Source organism: Narcine bancroftii, chromosome 2, assembly GCF_036971445.1.
Source record: "Narcine bancroftii isolate sNarBan1 chromosome 2, sNarBan1.hap1, whole genome shotgun sequence".
NCBI classification, from domain to species: domain Eukaryota; kingdom Metazoa; phylum Chordata; class Chondrichthyes; order Torpediniformes; family Narcinidae; genus Narcine; species Narcine bancroftii.
This window is the reverse complement of record NC_091470.1, coordinates 181,520,395-181,546,059: the sequence shown is the minus strand read 5'-3', so window position 1 is coordinate 181,546,059 and position 25,665 is coordinate 181,520,395. Positions and strand designations below refer to the sequence as shown.

Below are 25,665 nucleotides of genomic sequence, written 5' to 3'. Positions count from 1 at the left end.
CAGTATTACTTCTTGTAGCGTCCTTAGGAGGGAATGATATACAGTATTACTTCTTGTAGCGTCCCCAGGTGGTGACGATATTCAGTATTACTTTTTGTAGCGTCCCTAGGAGGTAAAGATATATAGTATTACTTCGTGTAGCGTCCCTGAGGGTAAAGATATACAGTATTACTTTTTGTAGCGTCCCTGGGAGGGAAAGATGTCCAGTACTACTTCTTGTAACGTCCTTGTGAGGTAAAGATATACAGTATTACTTCTTGTAGCATCCCTGGGAGGTAAACATATACAGTATTACTTCTTTTAGCTTCCCTAGGTGGGAAAGATATACAGTAATACTTCTTGTAGCGTCCCTCGGAGGTAAAGATATATAGTATTACTTCTTGTAGCGTCCCTGGGAGAGAAAGATGTCCAGTACTACTTCTTGTAGCGTCCCTTGGAGGGAAAGATATGTAGTATTGTAGCGTCCCTCGGAGGGAAAGATGTCCAGTACTACTTCTTGTAACGTCCCTGTGAGGTAAAGATATACAGTATTACTTCTTGTAGCGTCCCTGGGAGGTATAGATATACAGTATTACTTCTTGTAGCGTCTCTGGGAGGTAAAGATACACAGTACTACTTCTTGTAGCGTCCGTGGGAGTGAAAAATATACAGTATTACTTCTTCTAGCGTCCCTTGGAGGGAAATATGTCCAGTACTACTACTTGTAATGTCCCTGTGAGCTAAAGATATACAGTATTACTTTGTGTAGCGTCCCTGATTCTTTGAGTAATGACTCTGGACCAAAATGTCAGTATCATTTTCTTTACCTCCTGGGTTGCTGCAAGACCGGTTGAGTTTCTCCTGCATTTCAGTGTTTTAATTACAATCATAAGTGTGTGCAGGGCTTGTTTCACTCCTGATAATGAGTGGAACTGAATCCATGGCCAGATCACCCACGATCACATTGAATGATGGGCATGCTCTGCGGGTCGGACGACTGACTCCTGCTGTTGTTCTCCATGCCCAGTCACCTCTCTGCGGCTGAGCTTCGCATCATCTGGACCAAATGATCACTTCACTTGCAGTCCGCGGGGTAAGAGTTACAGTGTACCCACCCTCACCTCAATCCAGATATCTGGGCTTGATATCTCCCCTGCCCCACCTTCCTAAATTAGAAAAATGTAATGAATAGAAACACCGAGGATTCACCTGCAAGGCATTTGAATTTCCACCCTGAACTTCCTGCAACTATTTTCCATTAGCATCCTGTTACACAATTAGAATGAACCGGCAGGTGTTTCACAAGAATGCAAATTGAGCATTAATGGACGTACACTGTCAGGCCGAGTCAAGACGTTATGTTTATAAAATGAGGGAAGCTATTCCACCTCATTCTGAGTCAATCAAACGTCAGTCTTCGAGCCAAGTGTCAGGTTTTCGACTCACCTCCTTGGGTAGATTTAATTGAGAAAAACAACCATGCTCTTTTGAGCCATCAGGTATCATTTTCCATCAGTCCAAGGTGAAGGGGTAACGAATGAAATTCCAGAGGAACCGGTGCCTTCATCTGAAATGTCTGCCTTCTTCCACAAACCCGGCTTCCCCTCCACCATCATCCCGCATCTCTTCCGTTTCCTGCTCATCTGCCGTGCCCCCAGATGTAACATAGGATTACCTACCTCCACACTAGCCTCCGCATCCAACACATTACCCTCCGTATTGTCTGCCACCTATAACAGGATCCCACCCCAAGACACATCATCTCTCCGCCTTCTGTTGGGGCCACTCCCTCGTCCACTCATCCCTTGTATATCCGCGGCAGTGATCTACTGCATCCGGTGCTCCTTTTGTTGCCTTCTGAGACATCGGGCGCAGACTGGAAGATCGCTTCGCTGAGCACCTTTGCTCTGTTGCATCAGTGACAGGGATCTCCCAGAGGCCAACCACTTCAATTCTGCACCCCATGGCCTGTTCACATGTCTGTCCATGGCCTCATGTACTGTCCCACCCAGACCATTCGTAAATTGCAGTAACAACATTTTACTGTCTGGGCCCTCTCCAACTGGATGATGATATCGACTTCTCCAGTTTCTGTTAACTGTTCTCCCTCCCTTCTCTTTCCCTTAGCTCTCCACCCCTTTACCTCTCCATTCACAGAGCCCTCCTGCTTGTTGGTGTGCCCTCCCTCCAACAGTAATACTATTCCCTCCTGCCTGTGGGAGCGTTCTTCTTTCCTTCTTCACCTCCGCACCCACCATTTTATTTGGTGCTGGTTTTGTTCATACCTTGATGAAGGGCTGAAACCCCAAACGTTGGTTCTTTATCCTTGCTCTATAAAGTGCACTGTTTGACCTGCTGAGTTTCTCTAACTTTGAGTTTTCACTTCAACCACAATGTCTGCAGGGTTTTGTGTTTACTGCCATCATAGATGGCATGTTCATGGCCAATGGCGAGCTTAGTATTTTTACAAATCTTCCTCAAGGAAACGGCATCACTATGCTGAACCACTCTTTGGCTTCCAAGTCACCTGTGATGAAGCTAATCGCATTGCAATGTTTGGCAATGTTTTTGGCAGCTTGCATGCAGAAGCCAAGCATATCAGCAGAATTTTCTCTCATGGAGATGGTTGGCTGTGGTTTATGAAGCAGAAGTTCCAGGCTACCTCGTCTGGTGTTGGTATATTACAGAGTTCCCAGTTCCAATACAAAGCAAATCCTAGGCAGATGGAACTTAACCCTGACTCGTGTGAGGGGATACATTTTGGGAACTCATAAGATCGTGTAATTTGAGCAGGAGTCAGCCATCTGGCTCGACAAACCTGCTCCTCCATTCATCAAGATCACGACTAACCCTAACCCAACCAGTACAATAGAGCTCATTCTAAAGGGATGGAAAACCAAACTCCCAAATAACTAGAACAAATCAACGGAACAGGCAAAGGGACCATCCAACACTACCATATTCACCACCATCCCCAGTCACGAGGTACCTCACCCTGAACTTTCACACTATGGGACAACATCCAACACGAGGGTACAGTCTACAGAGCAATCACCAGAAGAGGGAACTCCCACAGACTCACAGGAGACACCCAACATAAGCCAGCCTAATGTCCAGTACCCACTCCAAATACAAATCACTCCATCCCTGACCCTACCCACCCCACACCCCCATCCCAACCAATACCCAACCCAGTCGAACAGGTCCACACCCAAATACTAACTCACCAAATGGCATGATGACGAAACAAAGTCCATTCTGGGGCGAGAGGCAATTGAACAGCCTTATGTTTTATGAGGACCGATGAAGGCTGAGAACCGCCTACAAAGAGACATCTCTATCTAATCCAACCCCAATCTGAATCCCCCAACTAAGCCTAAATTCGACACCCAAACCCTACTACGACCCCTAATCCTAACTAACCCAAATCACACCCACCACTAACCCCAACCTTGCCTCAAACCCCTACCCCAAAGCTAACCTCAACATTACCCTAACCCCCCCCCCCAACTAGTCCAAACCTGAACTCCACAACTAACCAGAACCCTATCGCCAACCGGAACCCCACCCATCTGTTTCCCATAACCCTAATTTCCCCCCTATGGAAAAAATGCTGTGTCTTAACTGTATTCTTTGTTGGGCAGCGAAATTCACAGATTCATGACTGGGAGAAGCAGTTCTTTCACATTCCTCCCCAATGAGGCAACAGTGGAAACAACTTTCCTGCTTCTACCATATTGATTCCTTTCATAATTTTGTATGTTTCTATAAGGTAGCAATGAGGAAGTGTATCGGAGGAAGGTAGATCAGCTAGTTGAGTGGTGTCACAATAACAACTGGCCTTCTCAAATTGCGGCACCCTTGCTCACAAGTCGCTGATAGCTCATCCCGCCTGTGTGTGTGTCTTTCAGCCGCAGAGTCCCTCACTGATCATCCACCTCAGTCACGAGATAAAGGAGCAGAAGTGGGCCAATTTTCCCATCAAATCTGCTCCGCCATTCTGTCACGAGCTGATCCATCCTTCCCCTCAGCCCAATTCCCTGACCTTCTCCCTGTAACCCATGATGCCCTGACTAATCAAATATCTGTCTTTGAGGTCATTTCCTCTGCTTCTCCTCAATGGGGTGGAAGGGGGTGTTTTCCCCGTTAGTGGTGCCATCTGCTGATCCCCGGATTCGGCAACCCTTACCTAATAAAATACAGTGTGTTGAAAATGCTGCATTCTTAATAAAACTGGAACTCCTCTTATCATGAATAAGTGGACTGATTTCTTCTTTTTCAGTTGGAGAAATACCAGCAGGGAGATTTTGGCTACTGCCCTCGAGTCTACTGTGAGAACCAGCCAATGCTTCCCATCGGTAAGTGCAGAAAAAGCTTTCTCTTATCAACTAAAATTGCAGAAATGCCGGAGGAACTCAGCTGGTCTCGCAGCACCCTAGGAGGTCAAGATATGTTACCAACATTTCTAGCTTGATTCTTCAAGGTACAAGCAAAAAACAGCAGGTGTTTGAATAAAAACTGGAAGAGAAAGGGGAGTGAGAGGAGTCCAGACCAACAGACAAAAGGTGTTAATCGGATGTGATGAGGAAAGATGAGAATTGGTTTTTGCTCTGTGATGGGAGACAAAGGGAAAAGGAAAGACCGAAAGAGAGAACCAGAGAAGATAGATAGGGTGACGAAAATGGGTCTTTCTGCGAAAGCCAGAGAAGCTAATGTTAATGCCATCCGGTTGGAGGGTTCCCAAACAAGATCTCAAATTGTACTGGCTGCGAGACCGGCTGAGTTCCTCCAGCATTTCTGTATGCTTTTACTACAAACACTTCTGTAGACTGCCTTGCTGTTCACGTACATGTCATGATAATGAATATGTATGAGATGTACCGGAAGTCACGTGGGATGAGAGAGAGATAAGAGCACAAGCAGGAGAAGAAAGGAAACTGGAAAATAAAGACTCGGAGAAGTTTACCTGATAAAACTTGTGTTTGATGTTTTATTAACTTCACATTTCGGGCCACAAATGTGACATTGGCGATGAGGATGGAAGAAGCTTGAAGAAAATTAAAAACTAAAGAAGATTACAGAGGATTACAGAGAACTTCAAGGTGATAAGAATTTTCTCTTTGACTCAGTACTTTTGGGGCTGGAATATTTCCTCATGGCTGGGGCAGACGGTGACTTTCTAACACATAGTGGAATTGCTCACTTTGACCCGACTGGTGATGCAAGCACTGTAAGTGTGAAGTGGAAGGCATGGCTGGAAGAATTTGAATCCTACGCCGACAGTCATGACCTATTTCTAGATACCGGTACAGTTGAACAAAAAGCGCAGAAAAGGGTGTTACTTCTTTTCACTGCGGGACCCGCAGTTCGGGAAACATTTAAGACACTTTTGAATACTGGAAGAAAGGATGAATACCGGAAAGCGGTAGATGCATTAAATGCACACTATGTAGTGACACCGAATGCTACATTTCAACGCCATTTGTTTCGGAGAACGAGACAAGAAGATGGCCAGACAATTGCTCAGTACGTGACGAGACTACGTCAGCTAGCTGTTGGATGCAATTACATGCCAGCTGATTTGGACAACCAATTACTGGATCAAGTTGTACAGCACTGCAGATCAGATGAACTCAGAAGACGTCTACTGGAAAGAGGGAGTGAGTTGGAACTCACCGATGCTTTAGCCATTGTTGCTGCATTAGAGGCTGTTGAAGGGCAGTTTCATACCATGTCCCTGAAAGACAACTCAAGCCAGCAAATTAAGAGGCTCTCACATCGCCATAACCGGCCAAGATATACGTCGACACAGGACGTGGAGTGTTATCGATGTGGAAACCGAGGTCACTTTGGAAAAGACCCATATTGCCCGGCCAAAGGCAAAGTTTGCAGAAAGTGTGGAGGTAAGGACCACTTTGCAAAGAAGTGCAAAAGCAAGTCCAATGCAGACCAGAAGAGGAAGAGTACAACTTCCAAAGGCAAAGCCTGGGGGAAAGGAAAGTATCCTGGAAAGAAAGATACCATTCGCCAGATAGACGGTGACGATGATGATACCCAGGAGGAACAGAGTTGTTACCAATTTACGTTGAATGAGATACATCATGAGAAGGTCCCAGTGATCATTGGTGGAGTGACAGTGCAGGTCATTGTAGACTCAGGCAGTGACAGTAATGTGATTGATCGACATTTATGGGAGAAGTTGAAAAGGAAAAAGATCATCTGTACCTCAAAGAAGTGTTCCAAGAAACTGTATCCATACACAGCAACCAAGCCATTGCAGATCATTGGATGTTTTACTGCAACTGTTGAAGCTGGAGATAAGTACGCCGAAGCAGAGTTTATGGTCATAGAAGAGAGGGGAAAACCATTGCTGAGTAGAAGCACAGCGCAATACTTCATATTGGAGCTTGTGTCAATTCAATTCAGTCATACGAGGATATGAAGCAAGAATTCCCCGCAGTCTTCCAAGGAGTAGGAAAGCTGAAAGGTCGACAGTTGAAGCTAGCGGTAGATGAAACGGTCAAACCCAAGGCACAACCAATGCGCCGAACTCCGTTTGGACTTCATGGGAAAGTCGAAGCCAAAATTAAAGAATTGATCGAACAAGACATTATTGAACCTGTGGAACATTCGACACAATGGGTCAGTCCCATAGTGATTGTGCCCAAACCAAAGGGTGACATAAGACTATGTGTTGACATGAGAATGGCCAATGAAGCTATAATTAGAGAACGACACCCTATACCAACAGTGGAGGAAATACTTCAAGAACTAACTACCAGCAAGGTATTCTCAAAAATTGATCTGAAATGGGGCTATCATCAATTAGAGCTGGATCCAGGTTCCCGAGATGTAACAACATTTGTGACTCACTGTGGATTGTATCGTTACAAGAGACTATCATTTGGAATTAATGCAGCTTCGGAGATCTACCAGTATGAAATCCATCGAGTGATTCAAGGCATTCCTGGAGTTGCTAACATTTCTGACGACATCATAGTCCATGCACCAATGAAGGAAGAGCATGACAAAAGTAGGAGTAATCCGCCAGAACCTATCCGGAGTACGCAAATCCCGACAGGACCATGGATCGACGTAGCTGTTGATTTTCTTGGACCTTTACCGACGGGTGAATCAATTATGGTAGTGATAGATTACTACAGCAGATACTATGAGTACGTGGTGTTGAAGTCCACAACCACTGAAAAAACAATACAAGCATTAGCAGAGATATTTGCAAGATATGGATTACCTGTTACATTATACTCTGACAATGGTTCTCAATTCATTTCAGAGACATTTGCGGAATACATGAGGACCACAGGTATCCACCATCATAAAGTAACTCCGAAATGGCCGCAAGCCAATGGAGAAGTAGAGAGACAAAATCAGTCCATTGAAAAACGATTGAGGATTGCACACGCAGAAGGACAAAATTGGCGAGAAGCATTGCTATCTTATGTGGCTGTCTATCGAGCAACGCCTCATGCAACCACTGGAAAAAGTCCTGCAGAAGCATTTTTTGGGAGAAAAATCCGTACAAAAATGCCAGAAATAAAGGAAATCCGAGACGACCAGGAGATGAGGGACCACGATGCTGAAAAGAAAGGTGCAGCAAAGCTGTACACAGATTCGAAACGTGGAGCCAAGTACTCAGTCATCATGCCAGGAGATAATGTTCTAGTGAGGCATGAAACTGGTGGAAAGCTAGACACACCTTATTACCATCAACCCTATACTGTCGTATCCAGAAGTGGCAGTATGGTGACAGTCAAGTCTCCGACTGGAGTCCTTTATAAGAGAAATGTATCAGGTGTAAAAAGGTACCAGTCCAGAGATACATCGAGCGAAGAGGTTGAAAGGCCAATATGAGATGCTGAAACTGAGAGACCTGATGATGTTCCAGAGGCAGTTACCAGCACTCCTGATGAAGTGACTAGAGCGCCAGAAACACCCGAAGCCGTGGCGAGCAGTATTTCCGACGCTGAGAGTGAACAACCGAGAAGCGACGACAATATCGCAGGCAGGCCGAAATGAAACCGGAAAGTGCCCAAACGATACGAAGACTTTGTGCCATAGTTTTAATAAGAACTTTGAGACAGTATTTCAATCTTGTATCATAAAGTGCATGTATGAGTGCTGTAGGAAGTAAACTTTATGTAGTTGAGTTATAGTATTACCATTAGTTACGATGTTTGTAGGTTTCCGAGGGATATTGGTAAGTGAAGGTAAAGTTTATTTCTGATTAAAGGAGGGATGTCATGATAATGAATATGTATGAGATGTACCGGAAGTCACGTGGGATGAGAGAAAGATAAGAGCACAAGCAGGAGAAGAAAGGAAACTGGAAAATAAAGACTCGGAGAAGTTTACCTGATAAAACTTGTGTTTGATGTTTTATTAACTTCACATTTCGGGCCACAAATGTGACAGTACACACAGCATTGGGAGCTGGCTATGGAAATGAAGGGAAGTGATGATCGCTCATCCAAGTTCTTCATCATCTGACTGTACATCTACAACCAGATGAAACCAGGTTTCCCCGACCACAGTGCACATACATACAGTGCATAATAATCACAAAAGATGTAATTTAAAATGAATTTGGAATGGTTTTCAGGATACTGTTCATTAATCTCACAGCCTGCAGGAAGAAGTGATTTCCAAGCCTGGCAGTCCTGATTTTGATGCTCCTGTGCCTCTTTCTTGATGGTGATGGATCAAAGAAAGGGGTCTGAATAATTCTTTGTGCCCTATTTAAGCAACGCTTAAAGGAAAGAGAGACCCTCTTTCCTCTCGGCTGTTTGGTTGCTCCTCTGTATTGACTCCTAGCCCAATGCTTTGCAGCTACCGTCCACAAAATGATACAGTCAGATCTGATGCCAGCCAGATTGCGGAATGTTGTCAGGATGAGGGCCGGTTGCCTTGGCCTTCTCAACCTCCTGAGGAAGTACAGACACTGCTGCTCATTCCTGAGTGTGCTGCAGGCTGGGGGGGGCTCGTGATCTGAAAGGCCAGATGTTGTCGGCAATTGACTGTTTCTTCAATGCATCCTTCAGCACAGAAATGATAGCTAATTGTGGCCTGGACGGCTGTTTGGGTGGTGGGAGAGGGTGAGACTGAACTTGGCATTGCTGCCATGAGCCCTTCGCAGAGTGGCTTGGTGAGATAAGGAAGGGGTCAGAGGCCTGGGCAAGACTCCAATGAGATGAATAAAATCCTCTTGCCCTGTCAAAACTATGCCAGACTTTATCTTTGCTACCTAAAGAATGCTCCGTGACTTCTGAGTTTCTCTGGTAATGATGCTAATAATTGGGCAAGATTACAACACGAGGACTGAGATGGAAATTACAGATGGACAGCAAGTTGGGAGCTGGAATGCATTCTCTGAAACCAGTGGCATCTGTCCAATAATAACTCATAGGGAGAGTTGGAGGCATCCGCCGTCGCCGATCCCCAACACCTCCCCACCGCTCTCGCTGGTCCCCGACACCTCCCCACCGTCGTCGCTGGTCCCCGACACCTCCCCACCACCTTCGCTGGTCCCCGACACCTCCCCACCGCCGCCGCTGGTCCCCGACACCTCCCCACCGCCGTCGCCGGTCCCTGCCACTTCCCCAACACTGTCATCGGTCCCCGACACCTCCCCACCGCTGCTGGTCCCGATTGTGGTCCCCGCTCCTGCCTGGGAGCTGCTCTCCTTGGTGACGCCGAGACAAAGAATTCTTCCGACTCCTTATGGTTGGGAAAAAGTAAACCAAGTACAGCGGAGGGTAAAGGAGAAATGGAAAGAGGAGTTACCTGAAACGAGGATGATCGGCATTCATGCCCTTTGGTTTAAGCGTTAACCCTTGCACCTAATTTCTCCCCATGCGCTGCCCGACCCTGCTGACTTCCTCCAGTCACTCACTGATGGCTTGAGATTCCAGCTTGCTTCTCTGAGCCGACATCCAGCGTCTGTCTTCCCGGCTGGTTCTGAGCTCTTTTGTGACCAAACTGTTGCCAACAGAGCGCCAGAGCCCCACATGGGCAGGTCAGGTAGTAAATCTTTTCAACTTGTGACGTGTCGGCGCTAAAAAAAAGTTATGTTTTTGGATCTTTTCGGTATTCAGAACTTCAGATACTGGGTACAGGGAGAAGGATTCTTCTGCGATCAGTTTTAACTGGTTGTATGAAGAAGGAAAATAAGAGCCCAATTACAAGATTCCTTTATTGTCACGTAATAGTACATAATATGTAATATTACACAAAATTGCCTTCTGTCTGCTGTAAGGCAGACAGTGGCCAATTACAGTAGGAGAGAGAGAGTCCCTTCAGATACCATGGATTTTCCTCCACTGGTCCTGTGGCCTTTGCGGCTGCACTGACTCTTGTTCAGTTCATCAGCAATCAGAGCTCCAGATCGAAACGATGGTTGCTCTTGCCCTCAGTGCCTCTCAAATCCTGGCTCCGATTCCTGGTTCTCATGAGCCGGTCTTCAGAAGCCCGCAGGCTGTGGGAGTTCTATGACTGCAAGTTGCTCACAGCCTCAGCTGCCGAACCCCCTCGCTAGTTCACTGCCATGGTCACCTAGTACAGTCACTGTGGTCACTGCGTTGAGTCATCGCCTCTGCTTCTCAACGGGGTGGGGGGGGGGTTGTTCTTCCCATTACTGGTGCCCTGCACCAGTCCGCAACCCGAGCTCCAGATCCGAACCTCTGATAAAATCAGGAAGCTTCCAGCATCCATGGCCCCTCTTGTCCTCAGCAGCCTCTCTGACACCTGGTTCGCCGGTAGCCTGCGTGTGTCTTTTAACCATGAGTAGGCTGCAGCCCAGAGCCAGGCTGGGTCCTCCATCGCTGAGCCCCTCACTGGTCAGTGGTTGTGGTCGCCGTCCTGTGGGGTCGATGAACAGAACTCCTAACGTGGGTGCCCGTGATGTCGAGGTTTTCCAGAGTTAAGACAGGAGTCAGGAAGATCAATGATTTTTGGGCATTTTACCTGCTTGACTCTCAGTCGTGCTCTATGGTTTCTAATTCTCTCCCCTCCCACTAGGTTTGTCCGACATCCCCGGCGAGGCCATGGTGAAGCTGTACTGCCCCAAGTGCATGGACGTGTACACGCCAAAGTCCTCGCGACACCACCACACGGATGGAGCGTACTTCGGCACTGGCTTCCCCCACATGCTTTTCATGGTGCACCCAGAGTACAGACCCAAGCGGCCAGCTAACCAGTTTGTCCCAAGGTAAGGCTGGGTGCCTCCTGCTCAGATAGTAGGCAAGCACACAAACTGCAGACGTGAGTGAGCACAGAGAGAAGGTGGAGGGTCTCAGCGGGTCAGGCAGAGGGAATGTATTAGCTTCCCCTGGGTTGCAACTATGGTGGGAAGGAGAGTTAGTAGATATATATGCTGTTGTATTGGTCGGCCTAGGAATTTCCACCTTAACTGTTGGTTGTTGGTTTTGAGTGATATCTTTATATAAGATAAACACCCCCACCAAAAAAAATCTGGCACTTACCGTTGACCAGTGGATGCTGATAAAAGCAAATCACAATTATTTTAATAACAAATTACCATTTGCAGGTTTCAATTTTATTTAGATATTTTAAGATAAACCAGTCGGCTCCTGTAACAGACTGTTTAAAGCCTGTACAAAGCCAACTGCTGTTGGACAGGACAGATATACCCTACGGAAGATAACAGGGCATGCGCAAGATTGCGGGAGTCGGCAGGAAAATAGCGGTGGTGTAGACACTTCGCCGTCAAGGTTCAGATTTTAGACCTGGTGTATAAGACAACCCGATTTTAAGGTGAAATTATTAAGTTTCGGGGATCGTCCTACACGACAGCACATACAGTATATAGATAAAGGGAGTGAGGGACTGGGATGGGGACCAACAGGTAATGAGAGTTAAAGGGAGCTCACTGAAGACTTGGGAGCAACGAGGTCAGCCAGGGAAGTGTTTCCATCTGACCATAAAACATATAGCACTGAAAAGGCCCTTTGGCCTGTCGAGTCACTGGTGAACTATTATTTTGCCTAGTCTCACTGACCTGCACCCAGTCGATATTCCTCCACACCCCTCCCATCCATGTACATGTCCATATTTTTCTTGTGTGAAAATAGACCCCGCATTCACCACTTCAGCTCATTCTACACTCCCAACACTGTGTGAAGGTCCCCCTAAGCTCTTCCCCTTTCACCCTTAACCCATGTCCTCTGGTTTGTATCTCACCTACCCTCTGTGGAAAACAGCTGACTTGCATTTACTCTGTCTATACCTTTCATAATTTTAAATACCTCTATCAAATCTCCCTTTTGACACTCCAGGGAATAAAGTCATAGCCTGTTTAACCTTTCCCTGTAACTTAGTTCCTGAAGTCTGGGTAACATCCTTGTAAATATCTGCACTCTTTCAATCTTAATTGATATCTTTCCTGTCGTTAGTTGATGAAATCTGCACACAATACTTCAGATTTGGCCTCACCAATGTCTTGTACAACTTTGCCATAACATCTCAACTCCTGGACTCAATACTCTTATCAAATATCTCTGTATTCTCTGCCTCCAGGGAATAAAGTCCTAAACTGTTGAGCCTTTCCCTGTAACTCAGTTCTGACAGGTCATGTATTTGTGTTAAGAAAAGGTCTAACCCTGATTGGTTGGTAAAACAACTGCTCCAATCTTTAGGTGAGTATGGCTTGTCACTGTTTACATGCTTAATCAGGCAGTGTCTCAGGACTTCCTAGCATAGTCTCGACTGCAGTCCTCCACAGGGTCACGATATTCCCTGGGAGACCTGCACTACTGCCCACTGCACCTGCTTCAGGTTGGGGCTGGTGCATGGAAGTCAGTAAAAGGAATCAGCTATATTCGCAAGTGTGGGTTGGCGTTAATTCCTTTTATTTATTTCACTTAATATAAATGCATTAGGTTTAGGTGTTTGATGACAGCACAGAGACAGACTCTTCGGCTCAACAGGCCTGTCCGAACTATTGCAGTTGCCTGTGTTTGACCTATGTTCCTATGACCTTTATTCACGAATCTGTCCACATCTTAAATGTTATAATTGAAGCAATCTCTATTTCTCTGGTGGGTCATTCCGTATCCCACTGTGGAAAAACTCTCTTTTCCTCGCCGCCCCCTCCCTCTTTCCACAGTCATGGGTGTAGATCGAGTAGAGCAGAGGGCTAAACAAGCATTCTTGAGGTGCATCTGTGCTGATCGACAGGAGTAGACATTGTTTCCAATTCGTACTGACTGCGGTCTTCCGGTGTGGAAGTTAAGGAACATTCCACAATCCTCTCCATGAAAAGTCTGCTGTCCTGCCATGACAGCAACTCCTCCCTGCCAATGTTGTTGGATTCCAATCCACACTGGTAGGCTGAAAGCATCCTCTCTCTTTCTCTTCCCCCAAACCATTGCATATGAAATGAGTTTGACACATTTCAATCCAGCGAGCACTGGTCTGGAGCAGGGACCAAGGGGACAGTCCCCTACTCTCCTAAAGGTTAGTTGGAGGTAGATTCACGATACAGCCACAAACCCAGTGCCCATGGGCAATGCTGGCCCATTGTGTGTGTGGCAGAACAGGAAGACGTTCTCTTCCCCAGTCCTGACCCATTGCTTTGAATAAGATGGTCACCATATCCTTCCCTTGCTGAATGACTCATGACCATTCTGGTTTATCTTCACTGAACCTTCTTGTAGCCAGGGTCATCCTCTAGGTGTGCAATGCACTGAACAGTGTTCAAGATGGAGATGTGATGTCCTGTATACTCTGACAATCTGAAATCTGCTGCCAACACCTACCAGTTGACATTTCACCAGCCGAGACTTTTACCTGTAATTAAAATACAAGATAAATGGATGAGGTTTCACAGGATCAAGTGGAGAAAATGTGACATGAATATAATTGAAACAAAAGGTGCTGGCTGAGACAAGCATTTAGTAATGAATCACACATCTCATGAGCAAGGGAATTCTGATTAAACATTGTAAAACATTTTGAGACACCGGCTGAAAATTTATGTCTGATTCTGGGTGGAATCTTTTGAGCCTGGGAAGTTTATTATGGCAATGGGAGTGAGTGGAGGAGAGGGATGTCGAGGAGGAGGGAGGTTATGTGAGCTACTTTTAAAGCCTGTCTGCATCAATCCTGAGTAAGGACGCCCAGGTCTGACACAGCATTTGCTTAGCACTTGCACTGAGTGCATGCCCAGACACTTAGGGTTTGACAAAACTGCTCGTTTTGTGGGCAGTGTACTAGTAAAATAGGACAGGTAATCACAAAAATATGTTGTATCTTTAAAAAAAGTACGATAGGAGCTCTTTAAGGTGATTTTTGTGATTTAGCAACCCAAAATCCATAAAATGCACCAAATGTGTTCACAAAACACAATCTTCATTATCCAGTGTAATCAAGAAGGCAAATGAGACGTGACTTATTGCTGGAGAGATTGAATTTAAGAGCAGCAAGTTTCTGCTGCAACTGTACAGTATATTAGAAGCTTATCCCAACCTTGTCACACATTCTCCTCTCCCCTTCCGTCAAGCAGAAGGTTGAAAAATCAAACCTCAAGATTCAATGGTATTTTCTTTCCTGCTGTTATTAGTCTCAAAAATTGACCTCTCATTTGTGTGTGGGGGGGGGGCGGGGGCGGGGGGAGGTGGAAAATGAATGTCTTTCCACTGTTTTAACATGAGACTACACCAGGAATTCTAGTGTCCTTGCTTGAGAACTGGTTTGGGAAGTGGTGCAGAGCAGGTTGATTCCAGAAGTGAGGGGTTTAATTTATGAAGAAAGATTGAGTGATCTCTTTAATTGGGGGGGATTAAGAGCAGAAACGTATGAAAATTATGACAGGAACAGATAAGATAGAAGCAGGGAGATTGTTTTTTTTACTGGCTCACTTGTCAGATCTCAGAGACACAGCCTCAAGATTTGGGGGACTAGATTTAAGATAGCGATAAGGAGGAACTGCTTCTCCCAGAGAGTGGTGAATCTGGAATTCTCTGCCTAAGGAAGCAGTCGAACATATTTATACACAGATTTTTAAAGAATGGTGGGGGTGGAGGGGGGGTGAATTAAGAGCAATGGAGAACAGATGGCAAGTGGAGCTGAGTCCATGACTAGATCAGCCATTATCTTATTGAATGACAGAGCTGGCTCAGCGGTCCAGATGGCTAACTCCTGCTCCTATTTCTTATGTTCGTGTTCTATCGTATAGCAGCTAAAGGAAGGATAGAAGCAGATTGGAAAATAGCTTTTGCACATGCAGAGACTATTTTCTGGCCTGTGGGAGAGAAGGTTGAGTCACTTGTCCAAGGTATCAGTTTCTTCATGCATCCTCCTGTTCCCTGCCATCCAAACCTCAAAGTTCAGATTTATTGTCCAAGTACATTTATGGACTGGAGAACACTGCTTTGTCAGGTTGTACTTGTCCAATTAGATGACAATCGACTTAACATCACATGTATTGTATAAAAGATTCTTTTTCCTGCAGGCCAGACAGAATTTTGTTTTTAAAAAAAAAATCTGTACACAAACAAAATGTAAACAAGAAGGAAGTCCAAAAAATGTATTCCATTAGAAAAAATAACATATAGGTTAAGAAATAATATTGAAATATTCGAACAAGTATGGGAGCCTTACATTAAATAAAATAGCGAAAACCTACCGGGGACAAACATTACCTAAGTTGATTGAAGGAGAAGGAAAGAAAAGAATGGACTCAGTAGAATTTCTGGTGTATTTTTGTTGAATGACAACATTGTCTGACTGGCTTAATGCAACCTAGATTGTATACCTAAAATGGATGAGAGGGGGGGGTGGGGGGGTGGTTTGGGAGGAGCAAGGGGGGGGGGAGAAAAAGTCACTGTATATGTGTGAAAAAGAAATAGTGTATATCATGGCTAATGTGATTTATGGTGTGAAAAATAAAAAAAATTAAAAAAAAAAGAAGGAAGTCCAAACAAAATGTGCAATACAGAAAATATTCAAAAATAATTTGGAAAGTAAGTGTCATTAAATGACTCCCTGATTGAGTTTGTTATTGAGGAGTCTGATGGTGGAGGGGGAGCAGCTGTTCCTGAACTTGGTGATGCAAGGTGTGGCACCGATACCTCTTTCCTGATGGTAGCAGCGGGAACAGAGCGTGGGCTGGGTGGTGTGGATCCTTGCTGATCACTGCTGCTCTCCAATGGCAGTGTTCCCCGTAGATGTTCTCGATGGTGGGGAGGGTTTTGCCTGTGATGTCCTGGGCTGTGTCCAGGGCTTTCTGCTCTGCCAAAAGAAATCCTCCAACCTTCTGCTCCTAACTCTCCCTCCTCTTCTTCCCCCCCTCCCCCCACCAGGCTTTATGGCTTTAAGATCCACCCCATGGCCTACCAACTGCAGCTTCAAGCCGCGAGCAACTTCAAGAGCCCCGTCAAGACGATCCGCTAGAGAGGGCGACTCCTCCGCACGTCCACATTTGAAACCGCGTGCAGCAGACAAAAGATTTGCTGCAAGGCTGCAGACGGTGTTCACTTTAACAAAAGAAACTATTTTCCCCATCTCCCCACGGCCCCCTCTAAAACCACCGTATTCTGTTGACCGGGTTTCCATTTGCGTGCCCGTCTCCCACTTGCAGTCATGAACTGAAGTTGGTGCCAATGGATTTCTTTCAGTGGAAAAAAAATACTTAAAATGTCTCATCACAAAATTTGTGTGTGTGTGTGTGTGTGTGTTAGAGAGAGTGGGGGTGGGGGGGGGGGACGGGGGATGGACCGGAGTGATTTCTTCTCAGTTCAACCCCATGCATCCATCAAGCCTCCAGTCAGTTGTAGGCTGTTTAGAGTGACTTTCCAAGCTGGTGTTTCAATTTCCCACAGCAGTGTTTGTCACCAGGATGTCACAAGAGTTGGGGGACTCATTTGGGCCCCTGGAGCCTGTATCTGGAGGGGCTAGGTTTTCTCCTTCCTGTGTGTAATGTTTGTGGTTGCAGTCTTGGTATGGAGATTAAAATGAGAAGTGAAGAACCTCTCGTCCCAGCGTGAACATCGTTTCACAATGTATCACTGAACTACCATTATATTTTCTTACAACCGATCAGTACTGCAGCCCGAGTGACAAAGCAGTCCCAGGGAATGGTGCTGGGAGTTTGAAGGTCATTAACGATTTGAGACTAACTGACTGCAGCGTCACTGTCCTCATTTCTTCTCTTCTCACCCCCACCCCTCTCTGTACGATCCATCAAACTGTGCACGTGTGCCCGGTAACTCAATTTGAAGGGAAGCTAACTATAGCATCCAATCGAGAATCGTGTACCATTACCCAGGCATTGAATGAGTGACTCATTTTATCGATCGTCATTGTCTGCAGTGAAGACCCTTTGGGTTCCTCTTCCCCTCCTGTTTTCTCCCCACCCCCATTAACTCCAGGTAAGTTAAGGTCATTCACTGTATTGTATGTATTGTATAAAAGATGTTGACTTGGTAAAAGCTGCCTGTGTATTTTTTTTTAAAGAACATGTTTAATCGGTTTAGGGATTGTTACTGATGTTTATTGCTGAATAAATGCAGACCTGATTGAAGTGACAACGGATTTCAGATTGTCAGTTCTTTTCAGAAAAGTGTGTTCCAAATTGAATACTAGTGCCCTGTTGAAAGTTGCCTAGTGTTTCTCAGGACCCAGATTTGTTTCCTCAGTTCAGATTTTGGAACAATGGAAGAGGATAGTGTTAACCTGCAGGTGCTAGGGTCAAGTGCAGTACACAAACATACTGGAGAAACTCAGCAGATCATGCAAATCCACAGGAAAGAAAAGGTAACCAACATTTGGGCCTGGCCACTTCTAATCAGACACCTACTTGTTTTGGCTTGTACTTGACAAAGAGCCCAGGCCTGAAACTTCCTATGGACGCTCCATAACCTCTTGAGTTTCCCCAACACCTTTGTGTATTGGTGGAAGAAGATAAACTGGGGATGTATGTAAGGCTGTTAGAAGACCTCAAATTATGGTGGGAGTTTTCTTATTCCCTGGAGCCAGTTTCCCTTGGCAAGGCCAGTGTTGGGTGCCCACTTGGATTTGCAATAAAGTGGCCATTTCAGGGAATAGGAAGGTGGGGTTTATTTGTCTCATAACCTTGTCTAGTGAGATGAGCAGACTAACAGGTTAATTCTAACATTCATTCTGACATGTACAGCAAATAAAAACATAGTGTAGCAGAGAATTAAAAGATCACTTGGTATTAAGCAAAGGCATGCTAGCACTGTTGTGGGGCCCATTCAGGAGCCTGACTGCTGCAGGGACAGAACTTCTTCACTCTTGAGCCTTCTCCATTGGAAGGAGGATGGGTCCTTTATTGTATTGGTCACCAGTGTGACATAGAAGGGAGGGAAATTTGCTTAATTTTTAACCCATCACCTGCAGCTTTTTTTTGTAATATTTTATTTATCATTTCAATATATTGTTACAGGTATATTATATATAAATATGTCTTTAAAAGAGATTGTGGGGGGGTGGTGTGTTGGTCACTTCACAAACAGATAATTTAGACTTCACATCTCATTTAAAATGCAGGAGGTTTGCTGAAAGTGAGATGCAGGCACCAGGGGCTTTGCAAAAGACAATGGAACTGTTTTGGAGGGAATTTCAAAAAGTAGGTGAAAATAAACAGTCCAGGCTCAAAGTGCTGATAAAGATCTTTCAAGGATTGGGTTAGCCCTGCAAGAGGTTTTGGTTTGTACAAGCAGAGAGAGAGAGAGGAAAGAAAAAAAATGATTTATCTTAGAGAGATGGAACTGGGTTCTGCAGTGGTTTTTGGAGACTGCAACATGGCAGTTGACAGGCTTGTTAAAACCCTTGTAGTCCTTACAAGAGGAAATGGCTAGCTAAAATGTTTCTCCTGAAATAAGGGAAACGAGGAATTCTGGTGACCTGGGAGAGGTTATCATTTGGAAAACACATGATGGTGCAAGTTTCTTCGGCAAGACATTGAAGTGGCTGATCGGACGGAATCAGTTTGTGTGTGTCCATTGAGCAACTAATCTCTGAAACCAACAAGAACCTTCCTGAGAGGTAACCATTTACCTGCAAGCACCAGAACCGGGTGAAAATTCATAACTGTTAAATTCTGTGCACAGTATAAGAATTGCCTGATACCGGTGAACATGGAGAAGTGAGATTAGATTGTAAAGCAAAGAATTTTCCTCAACATATACACATTAGGAGGAGTCACGTGATGGAGTAGTGGCCGGACGGTGAACTCCAGCCCTCTCCAGAAAAGTCGGGAAAAACAAAGGAAAACACAAAGGCACAGAAATAAAAGTTACAGAAAAGTGAGTATAAAGGTGGAAAGAAGATGGCGACAAAAAAAGAAAAATCGAAAGCAACGGTAAGAAGAGAGGAAGAGAAGACAAAGGAGGAAAAAGGTGAAGGCCTTACCTGTCCGAAGAGGCCCGCTGCGGAGAGAGAAACCCGCTCCCTCAGGTCGGTAAATAATGGACGACAAAAATGGCTCACAGAGCCGAGTAAAAGTGCGCAACCGCGCATGCGTGATACTTCGCGCATGCGCGATGCGAATGAAAAAAAACACACCGACGGGAGGGGGGACCAGCTGGGGAGTCGATCTCTACAGCCGGCAAAGACAGCTGCAGAACACCTGCAGTAAGAAGAGACCACAGAAGACAATAGAAACAAGAAAGAAGAGGAGGAAAGGGCAACAAAGAAACAACAGATGGCCAACCCAGAGGAAGAAGAGGAAGAGAAAGAGTACAGTGAAATAGAAGAAGAAAAGAAAGGCAAGGTAAAGGATATACTTGCTCTTATTAAAGGATACATGGAGTCATTTAAAGAATGGCAAACACAGGAATTTAAGGATTTAAGAAAAAGAATAAACAACACAGAAGAGAAAATAAATAAAATGGAGATGACCTTAACAGAAATGGGAAAGAAAATGGACAAGATGGAAGAGCGGGCAGTAGCAGCAGAAATGGAGGTAGAAGACTTAAAAAAGAAATTGGAGAAATCTAATAAAAAAACTAAAGAGACACAAGAACTACTAGCTCAAAAAATAGATACAATGGAAAACCATAACAGAAGAAATAACATAAAGATAGTGGGCCTTAAGGAAGATGAAGAAGGCAAGAATATGAGGGAGTTTATAAAAGAGTGGATCCCTAAGACTCTAGGATGTCCAGAACTACAGCATGAAATGGAAATAGAAAGGGCACATAGAGTATTGGCCTCTAAACCACAACCACAACAAAAACCAAGATCTATTGTAGTAAAATTCCTAAGATATACTACAAGAGAAAAGGTACTGGAGAAGACAATGGAAAAAGTAAGAGAGGGCAACAAACCACTGGAGTATAAAGGGCAAAAAATCTTCATTTATCCAGATATAAGTTTTGAACTCCTAAAGAAGAGAAAAGAGTTCAATACAGCAAAGGCGATTTTATGGAAGAAAGGGTATAAATTTATACTAAAGCATCCAGCGGTATTGAAAATATTTATTCCAGGACAACAAAACAGACTATTCTCGGATCCAGAAGAAGCACGAAAATTTGCAGAACAATTACAAAAATAGACTGAGGGAGGAAGACGGGTAATGAGAGTTAAAATGATCACGATTGATATGTATGTGGGTAAAGACAAAAATAGACTGAGGGATGAAGACGGGTAATGAGAGTAAAAATGATCACGATTGATATGTATGCGGGTAAAGAGGTATAAGAGTGAATAGAGACAATGAGCATACATGAATGTATCTGTACTTAGAGGAAAATATAGATAGTATAGACAAGAATTAATAAGGGAAGGTAATGGAATAGAGAGAATAAGGAGGGAATTAAAAGAGTGACCTTTGTGACATATGAAAAGTGAAATCTTTTCTGGGGGAGGCGGGGTGGGGGGAAATTGCGGTCACTGCATAATCAGTTGACGCTTGCGAGTGGATTCGCAAATCCAAATGGAGAGGGGAGATGTGGTTGTCCGACAAGGGATAAAGGACAACTCAGGAGGTGAAGGGGAGATTGGGGATAAATAAGATAGAAATAGGAGAATAAGGAAAATGTTAGATGTTGTAGGAATGTTGTCTTATAAAGAGTTGAAAATAAGAAAACAGAAATGGAAAAGGAGGAAAGGTAATGATGGAAAAACGGAAAGAGAAGATAAACAAAATATAAAAGGGCTACGCTGAACTATATGTCTTTAAATATTAATGGAATACATAACCAAATTAAAAGGAAGAAACTACCAAATTTAAATGAATAAATGTATTCCATTAGAAAAAAATAACATATTGGTTAAGAAATAATATTGAAATATTCGAACAAGTATAGGAGCCTTACATTAAATACAATAGCGAAAACCTACCGGGGACAAACATTACCTAAGTTGATGGAAGGAGAAGGAAAGAAAAGAATGGACTTAGTAGAATTTCTGGTGTAATTTTGTTCAATGACAACATTGTCTGACTGGCTTAATGCAACCTAGATTGTATACCTAAAATGGATGAGGGGGGGGGGTGGGGGGGGAGAAAAAGTCACTGTATATGTGTGAAAAAGAAATAGTGTATATCATGGCTAATGTGATTTATGGTGTGAAAAATAAAAAAATTTAAAAAAAAAATTTCAGCACAGAAACAAACTAAACATAATTTATCTGATATTTTTCTCATCTTTCTTATTTCTTGAATAAAAGATTGAATAATCTTTACATTTGGAAAAAAAAAAGATAGTGGGCCTTAAGGAAGATGAAGAAGGCAAGAATATGAGGGAGTTTATAAAAGAGTGGATCCCTAAGACCCTAGGATGTCCAGAACTACAGCAAGAAATGGAAATAGAAAGGGCACATAGAGTATTGGCCTCTAAACCACAACCACAACAAAAACCAAGATCTATTGTAGTAAAATTCTTAAGATATACTACAAGAGAAAAGGTACTGGAGAAGACAATGGAAAAAGTAAGAGAGGGCAACAAACCACTGGAGTATAAAGGGCAAAAAATCTTCATTTATCCAGATATAAGTTTTGAACTCCTAAAGAAGAGAAAAGAGTTCAATACAGCAAAGGCGATTTTATGGAAGAAAGGGTATAAATTTATACTAAAGCATCCAGCGGTATTGAAAATATTTATTCCAGGACAACAAAACAGACTATTCTCGGATCCAGAAGAAGCACGAAAATTTGCAGAACAATTACAAAAATAGACTGAGGGAGGAAGACGGGTAATGAGAGTTAAAATGATCACGATTGATATGTATGTGGGTAAAGACAAAAATAGACTGAGGGATGAAGACGGGTAATGAGAGTAAAAATGATCACAATTGATATGTATGCGGGTAAAGAGGTATAAGAGTGAATAGAGACAATGAGCATACATGAATGTATCTGTACTTAGAGGAAAATATAGATAGTATAGACAAGAATTAATAAGGGAAGGTAATGGAATAGAGAGAATAAGGAGGGAATTAAAAGAGTGACCTTTGTGACATATGAAAAGTGAAATCTTTTCTGGGGGAGGCGGGGTGGGGGGAAATAGCGGTCACTGCATAATCAGTTGACGCTTGCGAGTGGATTCGCAAATCCAAATGGAGAGGGGAGATGTGGTTGTCCGACAAGGGATAAAGGACAACTCAGGAGGTGAAGGGGAGATTGGGGATAAATAAGATAGAAATAGGAGAATAAGGAAAATGTTGGATGTTGTAGGAATGTTGTCTTATAAAGAGTTGAAAATAAGAAAACAGAAATGGAAAAGGAGGAAAGGTAATGATGGAAAAACGGAAAGAGAAGATAAACAAAATATAAAAGGGCTACGCTGAACTATATGTCTTTAAATATTAATGGAATACATAACCAAATTAAAAAGAAGAAACTACTAAATTTAAATGAATAAATGTATTCCATTAGAAAAAATAACATATAGGTTAAGAAATAATATTGAAATATTCGAACAAGTATAGGAGCCTTACATTAAATACAATAGCGAAAACCTACCGGGGACAAACATTACCTAAGTTGATGGAAGGAGAAGGAAAGAAAAGAATGGACTCAGTAGAATTTCTGGTGTAATTTTGTTGAATGACAACATTGTCTGACTGGCTTAATGCAACCTAGATTGTATACCTAAAATGGATGAGAGGAGGGGGTGGGGGGGTGGTTTGGGAGGAAAGGGGGGGGGGAGAAAAAGTCACTGTATATGTGTGAAAAAGAAATAGTGTATATCATGGCTAATGTGATTTATGGTGTGAAAAATAAAACATTTAAAAAAAAACAAAAAAAAAACATATACACATTACATGCACGTGCACTTAGAAGTAGAAGGGTGTTGATAATACTAATAAGTTAAAGTTTGATCCTGTTTTTATGTTTAAAGAAAATTAAAATAAACTTTTGTTTAAGCAATCACTTGTCTTGGTGAATTTTTGTTGCTGCTGGGTTTTGGGGTCCTCTGGACTACTTACAAAATTTAACAATCATATCAAATGTAAAACACCAAGAAAACCTCTCTATATGTCCTATTGAACAGAAAGAATGAAGAAAAAGAAATTGTTCCTTTGTCTGTGCATACAATAAAACATAGAGACACAATAATCCCACAATGTTAAAATCTTTACAGAGGTCTGCTGGCTAGCCAGTTGCGATCGTAACCCTATATTGGTGCTAGTGAGATACCTATATGCTCTAAATAAGGCTGCCAGATTGTTAGGAAGGTGTTAGATCCCTTCCTGAGATTGTGACCTTTTCAAATGGGATGCAACTATTCTCTCTGAAGAGCACCTATCCATGAGTAGATGGGAGTCAGAGTTCCATGTTACCGCTATGCATTTCCTGGCATTTATGTGAATTTGAGTGTTAGTGATCTACCAACCGTGGTAAAATTCACCAGAAGACAAGGTTTGGGTCGACTGGGAAAGTGACTCCCGTGATCTTAGGGGATCACAGAGGTCATACCAGAAGGGCCTCACCTTCATGCAAAGCCAGGTAGAATGTAAAAAGAAACCCACCTCTACATCACATCTAAAAGACATCTCTGATAATTCAGGTTTATGTTGGTATGATTTCTGTGGGCTGAGGTATAGCTGATGGAGAAAATTATTATGGTCCAACCTATACCTGGCATTGATAGTAGCCATCAAACGTCCCTGACGTAGATCTGACCAGTTATTTGTCAATTGTTGTGTCCAAGTCTAACTCCAATCTCACCCTAGTCTTGTGCAAAACTGGGTCGGGCTATCACTCATCAATTAAAAAGTACATTCTAGAAATAAACGTATACATTTCGTGGAGTGCACCTGCCGATTCTTGAGCAGAGCAGCTCCCGTACCACACTCTTATGCTGTTGATGGTGCCCCTGTCCAAGTTGTTGAGGGATGAGGGGGACATGCCAAACTTCCTTAGTCCTCCAAGAAAACAGAGATTGCTGTGTCAACATACTGGGCAAGGTCAGGTCCTTGGAGATACTTCTCCCCAAGAGCCTCAAGCTTCTTTCCACTTCAGTGCTGTTGATATGGACAGAAGGATGGTCTCTTTCCCCCACCCCCTCTTGAAGACAGTGATTGAAAGTGCGAGAAACCAATTTGTTGGGAGGGAGGATTGCAGAGGTGAGTTGAAATGACGAGGAAACAGGTTATTCAGGTTGTTTCAACACTCAGTTACAGAAAGGAAACAAAACACAGGCACACAAAGTTCAGGGGCTGGAATGATGAACAATGACTCACTGAGGCTTATTGTTCGAACTCAGCAATGACTAGAAATCTGACTCAATAGAATGATGAAAGTATGTTGTTCAGGCAATTGATTAGATCAGAATCACGCACAGGGAAGAGAATTGGTCAGATGTGTTCCCCTCAGGATTGTTACTGAGGCTGAACAAGATTTTAATGCCCTATGTTTCCTTCATCTGCCTTCATCACCTTGTCAGCTCGAAAAAGGCTAGAAAATGTGTTGTTATAAAATGTTTACTAATGCTCTTCAAACATAACATGATAGGTGCCTCTACTGTTCCCTCTGGCAGCCTATCCCGCCATCCTCTGTGTTGTGGTGGGGGAAAGTATCCCTCTGGTCCGTTTTAAATCTTTCCTCTTCTTGCCCTAAACCTCTGCCCTCTAGTTTCTGATTCTGCTACTCTGAGGGAAAAGATGGTGACCATTCACCTTATCTCTGCCCCTTAAAAATTTTATAAGCCCCTCATCCACTGACAGTACAGGGAGAAAACTCACAGAATCAGAATTTATTGGCATGAGCGTGTGTCACAAAATTTGTTGTCCGGCAGCATTACAAGTGTAAAATTGCTATAAATTACATTTTTTAAAATAAATAAATTGGTGTGGGGTAAAAGAGGTGGTTCATTGTCCATTCAGAAATCTGAGTGGAGGGAAGAAGCTTTTTTTGTGTGTAATGTTGGCTCCTGTCGCTTCCAGTAGCAGTAAGAAGAGTGCTTGAGTATAGAGGCTGCTTTCTCGAGACACCACCTCTTGAGATGTCCTTAATAGAGTGAAGTCCGAGGAGTCGCGTGATGGAGTAGTGGCCGGTCGGGTAAAACCAGCCCTCTCCAGAAAAGAAGAAAAAAAGTTAAGAAAAGACAAAGTTCAATAAATACAAAACAAAAGAAATAAAAGATAAAGTTGCAGAGAAGAGAAAGAAAATGGCACCTAAGAAGAAAAAGTAAAAACAACGGGGGAAAAAAAGAAAACATGCTGGAAAAGAAAGGAGAAGTC

The 25,665-nt window shown here is 43.5% G+C and overlaps 1 protein-coding gene and 1 long non-coding RNA gene across 6 annotated transcripts in view; one reads left to right on the top strand and one right to left on the bottom strand.

Moving 5' to 3' along the window:
• The window catches only part of csnk2b (casein kinase 2, beta polypeptide), a 77,026-nt gene extending 59,483 nt beyond the window's left edge, over positions 1–17,543 (top strand). For all 5 annotated transcript variants that reach the window (XM_069919492.1, XM_069919491.1, XM_069919488.1 and 2 more), the window contains 3 exons: positions 4,262–4,337; positions 11,014–11,203; positions 16,317–17,543. In XM_069919492.1, coding sequence (XP_069775593.1) covers positions 4,262–4,337; positions 11,014–11,203; positions 16,317–16,407 — 357 coding nt within the window. In that variant the 3' untranslated portion in view covers positions 16,408–17,543. The remainder of the gene's footprint in view (positions 1–4,261; positions 4,338–11,013; positions 11,204–16,316) is intronic.
• Positions 12,854–25,665, bottom strand: part of LOC138754733 (uncharacterized) — a 24,295-nt gene continuing 11,483 nt past the window's right edge. The window contains exon 3 of the long non-coding RNA XR_011351907.1: positions 12,854–13,803. This is a non-coding gene — a long non-coding RNA (uncharacterized lncRNA). The remainder of the gene's footprint in view (positions 13,804–25,665) is intronic.